The following is a 15,739-nucleotide window of genomic DNA, read 5'->3' on the forward strand; positions in this document are numbered from 1 at the left end:
GGGCCTCATTCAGTAGCCACTACAAAAGCTTCATCTTATGACTTTTCTCATCGAAGATGTAGGATTTCCAACACTTATCCCACAATTCTAGATGGGTTTTAAGTCTAGAACTGGACAGAAACTGCATTAGCAAGGGCCTGACTTTCCTGTAACATGTAGTACATGTACTATAGCTGACACGTATCAGATTTCCCCTTGTGATGAGAACGCTGAGGGTTTACTCTCGTAGGAATTTTCACACATATATAAGTGTATATATATATATATACACATTAGAATATACTATAATATTTCAGGAATACTATGTACCATTTACATATCCTAATCTGTGTTTTCTTATGGGCTTATATTTTTGCATCTAATATGGCATAAATGTGTTTATAGTATGAATGATAATCGTAAGCTAGTTTTGGTTGGTAAAGTGACCACCTTGTTTGTTTCTTCGTGATGTATGCTGTGAGAGTGAATCCTCGGTGAATTCAGGCTTTTGGGACTCAAATTCCAGCTCTACTTAATCTCCCTAAATATCTGTCTGTCGTCAGAGCAATGGACGGTTATTGTGATTAAATCACTGAGATAGTGGATTGAAAGCGATAGGGTGGGTTAGTTTTCTGCTTAGATTTTACACCATCCTCCCTGCTGATCACCCTCCATTGTGAATATATGAATCCTCAACAGTTTCCACTTTGCAAGTGGTACAAACATTTAAGGTACCAGTCTGTATCAGGTCAAAAAGGTTATCATTTTAGAAGAATGTCAGGGGTTGAGTGTTGTGCATTTTTTTCTTTTGCTTTTTTCTGTTTTTCTTTCTTTCCTTTTTTTTTTTTTTTTTTTTTTTTTTGCTGTCTTCTGTCTTACCCAGTAAACTTCTCTGGCAATGTATTTTTTTGTTTGTTTGATTTTGTTTTTAATTGAGGAATCTACATCTACATTGAAACATTGCAGCTAGTGAAGAATGTGATGGCAGAACAGCCCAGCAGCTGTTTTCTGGAATCTCCCAATTCTAAAAGCCAAGATTAAGCTTTTATCAAAGAGCGGCCCACTCCTTGGTCGATGCGCCTCTTTAGTTTTCACAGACGTGTTGGGGCTCTGAATTATTCTGTCTCTAAGCACCTGTCGAAAGTCAGTGAAGAAAAAGGAGATATAAAACCGGATGGCTGATTCATATTTATAATCTTAATGACTTCGGCAGTTTTCTGGAAAGTACTTTACTCTTGGTGAAGATGAACAAAAAAGCAGGAGGAGGTGTTAGGCATCTGGAGGCCGACGTGAAAGTGAAGAAAGACACAGCCTCCTGTGGGCGCTCTCGCCTTTTTAAGACCCTGTTTGATTCTGGTGAAAAGATACTTAGTTCACAGGCAACTATTGAACAAACGCTGTAGCTTTTATTTCTTTATATTTGTGAAAAGTGAAGTGCAGCCCTGGTGGCTTATAGGCAACCGAGATTCCCTGGTGAGAGGGGATAAGTTTGCTGTTGGAAGAAAGGGGATAAGACAACATTCCACCACCCAAGTGACCCGTCTGTCTTCTGTGTAACTCATCCGTAATCTGCCTCTTCTTGTTATGGGGTCAGAGGGTTTTCAGAGAAGTAATACTTGATTTATAGTTTTCTTATGTGATAATATTAGAAGTTATCAATAGATACAACTAAAGTGAATAATAGTAAAACCTGAAACTTAAGAGAATACTCCATTGCCTTTTAAAATATTTTTCAGATACACAATATAAGTGATACACCCGACAAAACTATGAGGGCTTGTAGGGTGCCCTCACATTTGACAGCTAAGAATACAGAAGCTAGGCAAGGTTAAGGGCTTTATCCAGGGGGACCTAGATAGTCAGTGGCTGGTTGGGAATAGAAGTGACTGTTTGATTACTTACCCGATGTTCTGTTTCACCTTCCGATCTCCCAGAATACATAAAGCGACATCCACGTGAGTGAATTCAAAGTCTATTACAAAAATACTGAACAATTGTTTTCAAATGTGTAACAATCATTAGCCTATGTGAGTATTGGCAAGACCACAATTCCTTTTTTGTTTAATCTTTTAGAAGGGGATTTTCACCATATTGAACTAATAGAAAACAGATTTAAGTTCATAGACCGGTGGTTTCATTTATGTTTCCAAAAGCATGGTGAGTTTCGCACAAAACCATTTTCCGTCTTTTAAATCTTGTTAATCCACTGTAAGCCGGGGGGAGTCACACACCATCTCCCTGCTGTGATCACACGCAGCCGGCTCTGCTCATCTCTTCAAAGGGGATTTGCCTTTGTGGGGGCTCACGCACAGCATGGGACTGACAGGCAGAGCCTTGCCGAGTTCCCCAAGTTCATTTATAATTCAGCCTTTGTCCTAAAACCGTAGCGGGAGATCTCATCCCAATAACTGCAGCCCCTCCCCTGCTGCCTGTGGTTCAACCAGGCTCTGGATAAGGGATGACATGCAGGACGCGGCCTCAGCAGCAGCACGGACTGTGATGCACGGCAATCATTTCCTTGCAAACGGACGTAGCAAACTACACTCAGATTTGACACGTTGAGTTTCCAGGATTTAGCCAAGGGTTTTGGTTGTTGGGTTTTCTTAGCTTAGTAAATTATAAAATAAAATGAAAAATAAAGTAAAAACCAAAAAGCAAAGAATATTAATTCTCTCGTGTATCTCTGAATGCAACTTCCAGTTTAGACCAGGCATTTGAAAACCTTAAGCACAATTTAGATAGTGTCTAGTACATAATGAATGCTGTTATAAATACATTTGATTGTTTGAGCAAACTTTGCAATTTTAATAATTGGACCAAAATCTAAAACTGAAAAAAAGTTTATAATCCTAGCTTGACACACTTCATCTTAAGATAAACAAACTTACACAATTTATATATATTCCAAGAAAAAAAAAAGAACTTAATTTGAATCAGTGAATTGAAGGCTATGACTATAAAAGCCTATTTTGCTATAGAGTTTGTAACAACGTTCTGTAACTCTGTGGGTTTAATTCCCCCAAACTATGGTTTGGACATTTACTTTTATAGTGTTGTATGTTCTAACTTTGGGAAAGTCGATCACTTAGTCACTTTATTATTCACTATAGCCCCCCCCCCACACACACACACACACACAACTCGTTTCATCCTGATCCATGAAGCTGCCATAACAGGACAATCGCATGTCATTTGGTGGTTACCTGGTGAAATGAGCAGGATCCCGATTTTAATTTAGTGCTTCTGCTGAGAATTGATACTTGGAATGCTGAAAACTGAGCCCAAAAGTTATTGAACATTTTTTCTAAAGGACCTAAAATCACACCATCACTATCTCTTATTTCTCTAAATAAAATTACTCCAAAAAAGTCTTAGCAAGATAGATGACTTTGAAAAGATTCACATGCATTTTAAGAACCTTGAGCTGGGACATGCACGTGTCCTTAGGTTATTTTCTTCTTTGGAACATATAGTGCCTATTCTAAGATCCACAATTGGGTTAAAGAAAGAACAATAATTTTTTTTAATCAAAATTATTGATTGCAATGTTTTTAAAAACTTATGTTTATGTCTGCCCATCCACCTATCCATCCGTCCAGTATCTCTAAGGAGTTCAAGTAGGGTCCCCACCTTGGCAAGAAAAAAAAAAGTACAACAAAATAATTATATCATAACCTCATGTTTTCAGTTCATGTTCTTCACGACCAGATTTTAGATATAGAATGGGGATATCAGAAATACAGATTTCCTGAGACATTTAGTTGGTAAAAGACACAAATCACCATAATTTCTTGAAACCAAGGGCTTGCCAGAATACAGGAGGAAAAATGGCAGAATTGCAGTTCAGGTCCTAAGCACCGCCCGTTGCTTTCTTGTGGTCTAGCCTGAGTGGGAGAATGAGGAGGTATCCTCGGTAGCCCTCGTGGCCCATGGTGTTTTTCATCTTCAAATGCCATAGGAGCGTAAAGAAGGTGATTCTGGACTAAGTGCCGTGGTGAAATCACTCACTGTCAAATCTCCCTGCTGTCTGCTCTGCCCCCTTTCTCCAGGAGGCACAACAGTAATCAAACACGTCATAACTCTGCTACCTTCACCATCCTCCCACTGTAAGCTCTTACTCATAGCAGCACAGAGCTCCCGGGATCGGAGCTTACCTGTGGCAGGAGTGCACACAGCCCAGTGATGGTGATAACTCAGGCATTGTTTCCTGGAGCTGGAAGCATGGCTGGGACCTCGGCCAGTTTGGATGCAGTAAACGTTTGGATGTAGTGAGTACCACTAGCTTGTGTGAGGGAAATTATCTCTGAACAGAACAGCAGTACCTCTTGAATATGTCCTATACGGTGTCCTTAGAAACCCAGGTCATGTTAGTTCAGTTACATCACCAAGCACCAAAACCACATGGCAGTGCAGAGGTGGCACGTGCAGGGCCTCCGTTACCAGTTCAGTAGCTGGTGACCCTCTGGAGATGGGCAGCAGGCCTCTCGCTTTGGAGTGAGTCTCTCGGCTGCATCCCCACACGTCTGTCTTCCAAACTTCAAGCCCCGTTCGCGTGGGAACGCTAGGTAGAGCACTGAAGAAGGTCTATTTAACACACTGTTCATGCTGTTACACACAAGTGCATGGAATTAAAATAATGATTTCTGGTTGATTTCATGTTTCCGGAGCGTAATGGTCCCCCATTTACTAGTGGATCCATTATCCATATTTTTGTACAGAAAAGATGTACTGAAAGAATATGTCAGCTATTGAATAAACCTGTGTCCAAATTTACTTCAAAATGCAATTGAAAGGGACATTGGAAATAGGACTTTAGGTTGATTTCCTGCTCGCTCCCTTCTGGGTGGTTCAATAGCGCGACATTTGTCACGTGATTAATGATGAGTGACATCTTCGGGGCAGTTCTGTACTTGTCTCTGTTCCAATCTGACATCCCCCAGTTTTCCTTTAAGTGCAGTGGAATGTAATTAGCCAACAGCTTGGGGCCTGATTAAAATGTCACATTTTATAAATTTATGGTCCTCTCCTGTGCCTTCCTGAAAGTCAGAGACTCAGAATTAGGCTGGGCCCACATGCCTGGTGAAGGTATCCATTCATTAAAAGCAAAGGAGACATGCTCCCTGGTGTTATTCAGGAGTATCTAGCAACTTCCTTGTGTGTACATGCCAGTGGTTTATAAAAACTAAACTTGCAAATCATTAAGTGGATTTTGGTTCCTAATTACTTTTTAAACAAAAGCTATAAAATTATCTCCCCAGTTATTTTAAATTAACAGTAATAAAACTAACAATAAAATGAAAGCCTGATTTCTGATTGCTCTGAATCTTGTATTACAGAAGCTAGAGCTGGTGCGATAGGTGGAGTCAGTGGGCCCATGTTTTCATCCCTCCCCACACCCTTGCTTTTTGCCGTGAAACTGCGCCTCTCCCCAGAGCAGGTCAGGTGTGCCTTCCTCTTCTTGACGTGCAGCTGTACCGTGCGACTTGCGTTAGCCGGTGGGATGTGGAGAGTGACAGCGGCCAGTTCTGACGCTAGGCCTGACGAGGCCCCTGCACATTTTCACTGGCTCCTCTGAAGTCAAAGGAAGGGTCTTCCCTAGGGAAATGGTTGTTGGGTCACATGGAGCAGTCCCTCCCCAGGGTCAAGCTCAGCTACACCCACAGCTTGTAGAGACACTTGGACGAGCTCTCTGCAGATCAGCTCACCTCCAATCAGCTGACCTGAGACCTGTGAGAAATAACTGTTTATTGCTGTGGGTCCTGTTTAAGCAACGGAAACTGTCTGATGCAGAAGTGTAAAAATATACGAGTATATAGTTAGAATTAACTCATCTACAGTGCTGCTCATGGATAGAAATTCTGTTACCTTGTACAAACAGGTGAATTACGTTGTGGGGTAGATGGTTAATGATTTAGCACAGTTAAAAATAAAAGTAATGCATTAGAAAATAAGGATGCTGGGAGCAGAAATTCTCCGCATCACGTTTTATATAATATACACACAGACACACTTAGATGTTAGATATTTGCCTGATTGAGAAATACGGCAGCTTAGTAAATTGAATGCAGAATAACCTCGTGATCTTCTTCTGCCTGCGGCACAATACATCAGTTAAGGTTCTCACTGGAAGACAGGAGAAGCCATACATTCTTACCTGAGGATTCATAAAGGGGCTTAAATAGCTGATGGAATGACTGGGGAGATTGAAGAGATAAACTCTATTCTGAGCTTCCAGAAACGATTCTTAACACTCATCTCAGCGCTGGGCCCCCACGTAGCTGCTGCCTGAACCCGACTGGGAAGGTTTTGCCCTAACTGCAAACGCCACAAATGCCCAGTCCGTGGTGAGCCACATGGTGACACAGTGGCCTTTTTCTCCACTGAATGGAGTGGGTTTCCCAAGAGTGCATCTGATTTATAAAGCAGGGGACTACAAGGAAACCGGTGTCTGTAGCCTGGCTTTAGTGCTGTGTTGTGCCGGCCACTGGCGCTGACACTGGGATGACAGCAGGGGACGGCTCGGGGACCCCGTCCTCAGGGACCTGACATTTGGGGGTCGAAAGCATCAATGAACTCTAAAGGAGCTGGAGGCTTGGGCTAGACATAAATGAGAGAGATTTAGTCAAGGGTCTTAGTTTGCAAACTTGGAACACAGGTAGGCAAAAGCCCAGAAGTGTTTTTAAAAAAGAGAGAAAAGTTAAGAGTTCTTATAGAAAAAAGTACATTTTTGAGAATTATCAGTCCTGCACTCTTAGCTTTAGGATTGGTCCAGGACGATGTCAGTCAGATGTCAGGCAGTCAGGGTGATGGCTGTCACGTGGTCTAGAGGGTGGGTGCCAGGGGGTCTGGTTATGTCTGCTGGTCTGCGTGACGGATGTAGGTGACCTGGCGTAGGTGAGGTGCACGTTCGTGGCGCCTTCCTCCAATTCCTCCTCCCCCACCCTACACCTTTGATAAACGCAAGTGGGATTTCTTATGATATCACGCGGGGGATTTTGTTTGTGTTAGATTTCACACGTTAGAGAGATTATGTAGTATTTGTCTCTGTCTGACTTATTCCACTTAGCATCATGCCCTCAAGGTCCATCCATGTTGTTGTAAATGACATGATTTCTTTCTTTTTTTGTGGCTGAATAATATTTCGTTATATATAGTACATATGTTATGTATTATATGTCACCCTTTCTCTATCCACTCATCCATTGATGGACTCTGAGGTCGTCTCCGTGTCTTGGCTGTTGTGAACGATACTGCTATGAACTTTGGGGTGCAGATATCTTTTCGAGTTAGTTTGTTTTTGTTCGTTCCTTTGATTATTCTCAGAGGTATAATTGCTCATCAAGATAGTTCTATTTTTAATTGTTTGAGGATCCTCCACGCTGCTTTCTGCAGTGGCCGCATTTCACGTCTTTGCTTCTCTTAACTAACATGACAATGAGTTTGTCGCATGTATTCCCTGAATGGAGTTCAAAATCCTCTCTCTATAAGATTAATAAACTCTGATACTTGTTATTGTTATTCAGAAGTCATGACCAATTTATTAAATAACACCCGTTACTGAAGTTCATTCCTTTGCTTCAGTGTTGGTTTCTGCACCACTAAACTAATTTCCGTTTATGTCACTGTTTCGTGGAGACCTTTTGCAGAGGGGGTGTATGTGTTAGACAGACGCCCTGGAGGCAGAACCTCCGAAGCAGACTGGGGTGCCGTGAACCCCTGGGAGCTGGTCCTAGGCGATGCTGAAAGTGTGGAGATGCGTGAAAGGGACGAGAAGGCAGCCAGTTAATGTCGCGTCTCAAGTCAGCTGCCACCTGAGTAAATGGTCTTGATGCTGCTGTGGAAACCCTGAGAAGCGACAGATCGCAGAGCCCTGAGTTCTCCCACCACTGGGCAGGTTTCCACACCAGCACGCAGGTGTTGGTGCACCCGGTCCCATGAGCCCTGGGTGCAGGGTGCTCCTGCGGGGGCATTCTTGACACTTGTGGCCTGTGGTGCGTTGGCACAGTGGGCTCCAGTGGAAACAAGTTCCTCAGGGAAAGAAACAGGTGTAGGCTTCTGGTCAGAAGAAAACGGTCAGGGAATGTGGGCAGGGCACAGCTACAGTGTGCAGACACAGCACAGAAAACAGGCAAGGACCTTCTTGAGGTCACGTGCATCCCATGGACTGAGGATACACAGTCTTTGGGGCTTGCCCATCATACGTGGTTGCAGATCCCAGGCACTGCAGGTGGTTCTGCTCAATGCAAATCCAGTTTGTACATTGTCAGGAAGGTTGGTGCAGAGAACACAGGTCTAACCATCTGTGGTGAAGACCCACCTGCCCCGCTGTGCGTATGTCTGGGAAAACCATTTATTCTGAAAAGAGGACACGGCCTGGAACACACATCTATAAATATTGGCCCGTCAGCTGAAAGACAGCAGCAGAAAATCACGTTTGAGAGGATGGGAAGTGTCGGGAAACAATGAGGAAAACTCATGCGGGTCACTGAATCCCACGTGGGAGGTGGGAAGCCTGGTGGGCTGACGCTGCTTAGAGCTCCAGAGATTTGGAGGGATCTGGGCTATAGGCGTAGACTCAGATGAACTTGAGCTTTGCAGCTCATTTCACTTCATCAGCTCTGAAAACCCACCTGCCATCTTACGCTGTCGTGAGGGTTCTTTACCAGCTTTCCATGAAGCCCCGAAATAGTGTGCAGAGTGTCGTGCATGTATGTGCATATGTGCGTGTGTGTGTGAGAGAGAGAGAGACAGAGAGAGAGAGAGAGAGACAGAGAGACAGAGAGAGACAGAGACAGAGAGACAGAGACAGAGAGAGAGACAGACAGAGAGAGAGAGAGACAGAGAGAGAGAATTTTTATCTTTTTACCATCGCTTCATCACATTCCCCAAAGGCCTCCAGGCACAAGAAAGATAAGAATTGCAGGTCTTCGGGAAAGTTCGAGAACTTTTTCATGCTCAGGGCTTGGAAGGGAAATGTCTTTCAATGACATAGAGCACAGTGTGATGTGCTGAGTGGTGGTCTCCAGAGGGAGAGAGAGTGCCGAGAATTTCTACTGGACAGCACTCGTCCAGATACCGGAAAGAACCTGTGCTTTTGGAACTCAACTCGAGTGGAAGAAATGAAGCGATCAGCACTAACCTACTGCGTGAATCACATGGTCGATGGAAGGTGGTGAGAAGCATGGGGCAAAGCAGAGCCAGATAAGAGGGATCTGGCACGGGCCGGTTGAATGCGTTGCCACGGGGGGTGAGGGCGTGCACTTCGGGGAGGCTGGACATTTGAACAGTCCTGCAGGTGTGAGTCAGGACTGTAGCAGCATAGACGTCCGAGGGGAGACTTGTCTGACTTGTTGGAAGAATGGAGACCAAGGAAGGGGCTGGAGCAGAGTGAGACTGAGGGAGAGTGAATGGGGGCGAGGTCAGGCAGGCTGGGCGTGTGGGCGGCGACTGAGGGCTAGACGTTGACTCGGGAGGAAATAGGGATCCAGCGGGGGCTTGGGGAGCAGAAATGGCCCAAGTTGACTGACATGTTAAAGAGACTTAACGCGGGGTCGTCTACTGCAGCCAGATCACGGAGAGGCGAGTGTGGAAGCAGGGGACCAGCCTGCAGGCTCTGTGACCAGATGGGGGATGAAGACAGCTCAGACCAAGGGGGTGGCGGTGTGGACGTGAGAAAGGGCCAGATGTCCAGACACTCAACTCACCAGATGAACACCTCAGACCTTCCAGATTAGGACAGACCACGGGGATCCCGCCCTTCCTGTCTGTTCCTGCCAAAACACCACAGCGTTTATTTCTTGGTTTGTTTACATATAGCTTCCAGCTCTGTTCCTTTTATCCCAACGAAGCTTCGAGTTACGTACGTGTTACTGAAATAGGTTCAGTGGTTTCTCTGGGAAACGGTTATCCTTAGGAGTCGGGAGCTTAGCCTGTTTGATTGTTAGATATGCGTTTCCTATGTGGTGCCTGTGGAAATTCTGTTTTGTACGAAACCTCCGATGGATGGCGATGATAAATGTTTCCTCAGCAGCAGCTGGTCGCAGACTGTTACCCTGTCATGAATGTGGTTTACTGATTCATCTTCATTTTTGAACCCCCTTTGGTAGCCTTTCCATTTCTGTAGGCGTTTTATGTGAAATGCAGTACTTACGTTTTCACTTTCAAGTTTATCTCGCTGAATTAAGCAAGTTGTACTTATACGCAAGGCCTCCCGGAACCTGCGGGGATGTGCCTGTTTGCCAAGCTAAGTAAGAACCGGAGAAAATGAGGAAAAGAGTTTCCAGCGTTGCTCACATCAGGGCAAATGCTCCACTTTTCAAAGTGTCTTTGTGGGGAGGTGTTTCCTGTTGACTTTGGATTGAGCGGGTTTGTTGCTTTCAAAAGAACGAATGTAGTGGTAGATTGGAAGGGGTAGAAAAAGAATGAAAAGAACAACCCGCCCATGACGTCTGCAATGCCAGCACACTTCTTACTGGTACTGGGGGAAACAAATCCTTATTGTTTGTGAGAGCTGTGTTAGGGTTGTCAGTATTTCTGAGCCTCCGTTTTCTGAGTTGTGGGCACAGATAACCTCACCTTCCAGGGTCGCCATGAGCATAAAGGGGATACTGCTTTGTGCATTAGCTTTCACATGTTGCCTAACACGTCACGCAAAATGACAAACTTGGTGTCTTAACACACACCCGTTTCATCACCCACGGTCCCCAGGTCAGAAGGTCACGCAGGCTGTGCTGACTGGTCTGCTTAGGGTGTGCAGTCGGCCTGGGCTCTTATCTGGAGGGTCTGGGGGGCATCTGTCTCCAGGCTCATGCAGGTGGTGCAACAGTTGTGTTCTGGGTAGTAGGACTCAGGTCCTCGTTTCCTCCATGGCTATCCCTGGGGGTCACTGTCAGCTCTGAAGCCCAGCCACTGTCCTGGCCTGTGGCCCACTCACCTTGAAAACCAGGAAGCGCATGTGGGACCCTTCTCCTGGCCCCTTTCTGAGTCCCTTGCTATGCGTCTCCCTGATGTCCTCTGCTGTTTCTGCTTCATAGAGCTCATATGCTGGGATGGCTCCCTCCGGTCACCCAGGGGGCTATGGCTTTCATGTCACCTGATGGGTGACTTTCACTACATCTGCCCGACTAATAGTCACAGCAGTAATACTAGGGCAGAGCTGTGGGGGCTGGAGCCCCTGGAAGGGTTGGTAGGGTCCCTGGCACCTGAACATGGGTCCTTAGCGCAGCATGAGGGTGCCACGCCCACGGCGGGCTCTGTGCGTCCTTAGGGCGTCGTTCCCCACACACTGCTCATTGTCATAACATTTAAGATGCCTTGTCATGACGTTGGGCGACAGCAGTGCATTTCGAGGAGAGACGCATTCACCTGAAGCTGTAAAATCAGAGATGGGGACAACCCTGTGCCACCTCCGCCCCCAGGAACAGCGACTGCTCCATGGAAGGGGGCCGCGTTTCTGCAGGAGCCTTGGGTCAGAAAAAGCGGCTCACCGTGACAGGAGACGTGGGATGGGACAGCAGTTCGGCTGACATGGGCGTTTCTAGACCAGGGCTGACTTCCTCAGGAGGAAGGCCGCCCACCAGGGCTGGCCACGCGGTGTCCCTGCCAGCGGCGCACTGGTGCGCACGGACGTGCGCGTGTTGCATACACAACGCACTCGGGAGAAGACGAAGCGCACACAAGGATGGGAGGCCGTCGCATGGGAGGTGCTGTGGGTGCCCCGCCCTGATTCTAAGCGGCCCCCACCCCAGACCCGGTTCGCAGCCGGCGCACTATTCGCAATTACGGGGGGCGGGGTACGTCTTTCTCGTGGAGCTGCCCCCACGTCGTGGGAAGTTTGGCAGCATCCCTGGCCTCACCCACCGGACGCCACTGGCACACTCGCTGTCCCAGTTCTGACAACCAGCATCTCCAGACGTTGTTCCCAAACAACCCCCGAGGGGCGGGAACGGGTGGGGGAGGTGTGGAAATTGCCCCGGTCGAGACCCACCGCCCTAGACCCCGCGTGGGGGTCGGGAGTCTGCGTGTGCGGCAGAGCCGCGCCGAGTGCTTCCTTGTACAAGCAGGTTTCCAGGCCGCAGCCCGGAGTCCTGCCGCGCGTGGGTCTCGGGTGCTGCTTGAGAACGTGCGATCCGCGTGAGCTCCCGAGGCTGCTGCTGCCGAGGGTGCAGGGGACGCTGTGAGGTCCTGGCGCAGATCCCAGTGTCCTGGAGGAGCCTGCCGCCTCCCTGGGGCCGCCCTGGCCACGGGAAGGGCACGCACGCAGCAGCAATCGGTGAATCGGTGAATCGCCCAGTAGCGTAGGCGATGGGGGTTGGTAAATAAATCCCTCAGGCCCTTTACCTCTCTGGGGGACAAAACCTGTGCATGTTCCCCAGTTTCTAGCGGCCTGACAGGTCCAGCCCAGTGGCTCGCAGCAAGAATAACCAATAACTGGCTTCCCCTCTAGCCACCACCACCCACACCCACACATACCCCAGTGGTACTTTCTGACCACCTGCCAAATAAACTTCATGTGCTCAGAGCCTTACACCTGGGGTCCCCTTCTAGGAGAAGTCAAGTTAAGGTGTAATAACCATAATTTCTAGGTTTTTCTTTTTCATTTTTTTGAGGACAGTTAATTTGTTCCCCTTCCAGCTCAGGTGTTCTAACTGGGATCCAGTCTGGCCCTCTCTGCCGTAGACAGTGGCACTCTCTGGAGTCACTGTTAGTGTCACAAGTGTGAATGGGACTTGCCATTGGCATGTAGTGTCAGAGACCAGGGGTGCCTCTAAATACCCTGCAATGCACTGGATGGCCCCTGCGAAGAAGGATCCTCTGGCCGCATGTGAGCAGCGCCCAGGTGGAGGCCGAGCTCCGGCCGACAGGGCGCCAGCAAGGCGGTCCCTGCCTGAGCCGCCTCCATGTTCAGCTCCGTCGCTGACACGACTGAAATCCTGGCGGTGGGAAGCACATTAATCCCGCGGTGCTCTTTCTGGACCTGTCAGTTGCACTGTTATTCCCAGACCAACTTCCATAGATGTCTGAGCTCCTTAAAACAGTGTAATACCCCAGAAGTAAATGTTCTACATTCAGTGGAGGACATTTTAGGAAGGATGGACAACTGCAGTTAATTGTTGTTTTTGAAAGTCTTCCTTCCCTGGCTCCCTCTGGGTCTCGTCCTGCCCCTTGTGGAAAATAACCAGCTGGGCTGCATGAGCTGAGGGCAGGGCAGGGCAGAGGCGCCTGTGCACCCGTGTGTCTGGTGACAGAGGAGGGGCTGCCTGGCTGTGTCTATAGAAACGTCAAGTGCATTTTTGGTGGAAGATTGAATTGCTGTGGCCCAGCTGGAAAGTGGAGTATGTGGGAACCTGCTTTCAAGTTTTCTCATCGTTCACAGGTGGCCCTGGATACCTGACACTCAGGGCCTTTTTCTGTGTCACCTTTTGAAATGCTGGATGGCGATGAAAATGTTCAAATCAACTGCTACAGAAAAATTAACCTTGATGAATGTGCAATAAAACATAACTGAGGGAAGGAAAGAATCACGGTATAGAATCAAGCGTTTCTTTTGCGAAGACAAAAATTTGAGGTAAGGAAACTGACTTGTGGGCCATTGATTTGAAGAGAAAAAGATAGGAATCAGAGAAGGACCTGGATTTCAATGCAGCCTTTGTACTAAACATTTCTCAAAAGAAAATTAAATATAAATAGATCACCTCAATTTTTGAACTTGATAGTATGTTATTTTCAAAAATTCAACTTTTGTCAGTTTTAGTCATCAAGATAGCTTTCGGTGTGACTGATTTTTAATTCCATTTATTTCTCAGAAATCTGGCATCAGTAATTGAAGTTTGAAAATTCAGTTTAGTATTTCTTTTTTTAACATCTCATGGTCTGAAATACAACTGTTCAAATAATTAGCTGCAGGTAAGTTCCGTTTGCAACATTGTGTAGAAAACCCTTAACAACACTGGATGCAGGTTGAGATAAAAGACCATTTTACACATGGTGCTTGATTCAGCCAGCTTCTTGCTTGTAAAAATCTACTTCGAAGACAATCACCATTTTTAAAACCGTAGGTGATTTGTGTTTCCATGTGGAGGGCAACATTTCACGTTATAGCTTTTCTAGAGAATGTACATTGAAGGAACGTGCATGCGCGTGTGCAAAGAGTGAGGATGGGGGTCGGGGGGAAGACAAAGATAATGGAAGATAGACGTGTTTGGGGTGTCTAATTAGGCACAACATTTTTAAGGAATGTATTTTGGCAATTTCTCTTTAAAATATTAATTTTACTCAGTGAAGATGTTACTTTTCCCATTTATATATAAAGCAAAATTAAGTGATTATGTATCCAGGAATTACGGATTCATAGCATTAAGGCAGGTCTTCATTGAAGAGAATAAGTGAAAAGATTTTCTAAATTCTAAATCTATGTAATTTAGGTGAATAGCTATTATATGTATATATTTTGTTGTGATTCATTTTCTGTGTATTATAATTTAAATATTTAATATGAAACATGAATTCTGAGACTTCAGTATAAAAAGGGAATAAAAACTAGTATTCTGAGTAACAACAATAACAATGAAAAGCACCTAAATACTTCAATTTGGACATGCCATGTCATTTTTTGCTTTGTTTTATCCTGAATAAGATGGATACGTCTACCAAGATACTTGGGCTCCTTTTCTCTGAGACCACCGAAATCCAGGACGAAGGTGACCATATTCATAGCACTAGAGAAACGGAAATGCAAAATGATCGCTTTGGGAATGCTCGGCTCTAACTTGAGCACGTACAGTTTATGAATGGAACACGGCATGGAATTTAAATCCCCTTGGAAGCATACACTGACAATTAAAAAACAATCACAGTAAAAATGTGTTTGGTATGAGTTATACGTCACTAGACACAGCATATAACTTTGCGGCATGAATCAATACCGTTTATCACCTCTTCAAGGCTACTGTGGGACTCAGGGTGGCACTGGCTGTCTAAAGTGGACTGATCTAAGCAAATGTCAATATTTGCCCCCTTTGAAAAACCATGGTCTTCAAGTGAATGATGGGAATTCTAGGTTCCTGAAGGAAAAACCAGTTTGATGATGTTTCGTCTCAAAATAGCTGCGTTACCTAAGGCAAACCATGCAACCGTTCAGAGAAAGAGTAGTACCATCTGGGAAATGATATGCTAACTAACACAAAACATCAGGTTACCTTGTTAAACAAGCATGATGAGATTCTCTTCTCCTAAGTGCTATGTCAGCCTTTAAAACGCATGCAGTGAGCTGCCTCTGCTGGGTCAGCAGTAATACGGGAAATAGTATTATGCCTACAAAGGTAATCGCACATTTGTAAGCATCTGCTGTCTGTGGGGACGGGGAGACGCTGATGCTTAAGGAAATGGGCCAAACACTGTGACGAACACCTCAACGTGCTGCAGCTGCCGTTAGCATCAGGCTCGTGTCGTGAGGCAGATCCCAGCCACCACCGCCTGACTGATCGCGGGACAAGTCAACCACGGGACATCCAGTATGGAGCCTTGAACGCACACTCATAGCTAATCTCCAAGTTACTTGTGGCTGTTGACTTTCTCTGTATTTAATGTGGCAGAAGCCATTGTTGAAAGGTGTCTAGATAATTGCTAAGAAATATTTTGATTTTTTTTTCTTTGAGGGTTCAGTGAGAGAAAAGATAATGAATAAATAAGAAGTTGGGGGATATAGTCACAAGGTAGAATTTAAGGTGATTGTGAAGCCACGGGAGAAGAATGGAAAAAC

General features: G+C 45.8%; 1 protein-coding gene across 9 annotated transcripts in view; it reads left to right on the forward strand.

The window, feature by feature from the left end:
- Positions 1 to 15,739, forward strand: part of LOC141567141 (uncharacterized) — a 178,436-nt gene that overhangs the window by 139,524 nt on the left and 23,173 nt on the right. For 5 of the 9 annotated variants that reach the window (XM_088798089.1, XM_088798091.1, XM_088798092.1 and 2 more), the window contains exon 2: positions 13,355 to 13,546. The exons of the other annotated variants lie outside the window; for them this stretch is intronic. In XM_088798089.1, coding sequence (XP_088654215.1) covers positions 13,355 to 13,404 — 50 coding nt within the window. In that variant the 3' untranslated portion in view covers positions 13,405 to 13,546. The remainder of the gene's footprint in view (positions 1 to 13,354; positions 13,547 to 15,739) is intronic. 9 annotated transcript variants of the gene reach the window in all.

Source organism: Rhinolophus sinicus, chromosome 5 (assembly GCF_057876585.1).
Source record: "Rhinolophus sinicus isolate RSI-liver-muscle chromosome 5, RSI-T2T, whole genome shotgun sequence".
Taxonomy (NCBI): Eukaryota; Metazoa; Chordata; class Mammalia; order Chiroptera; family Rhinolophidae; genus Rhinolophus; species Rhinolophus sinicus.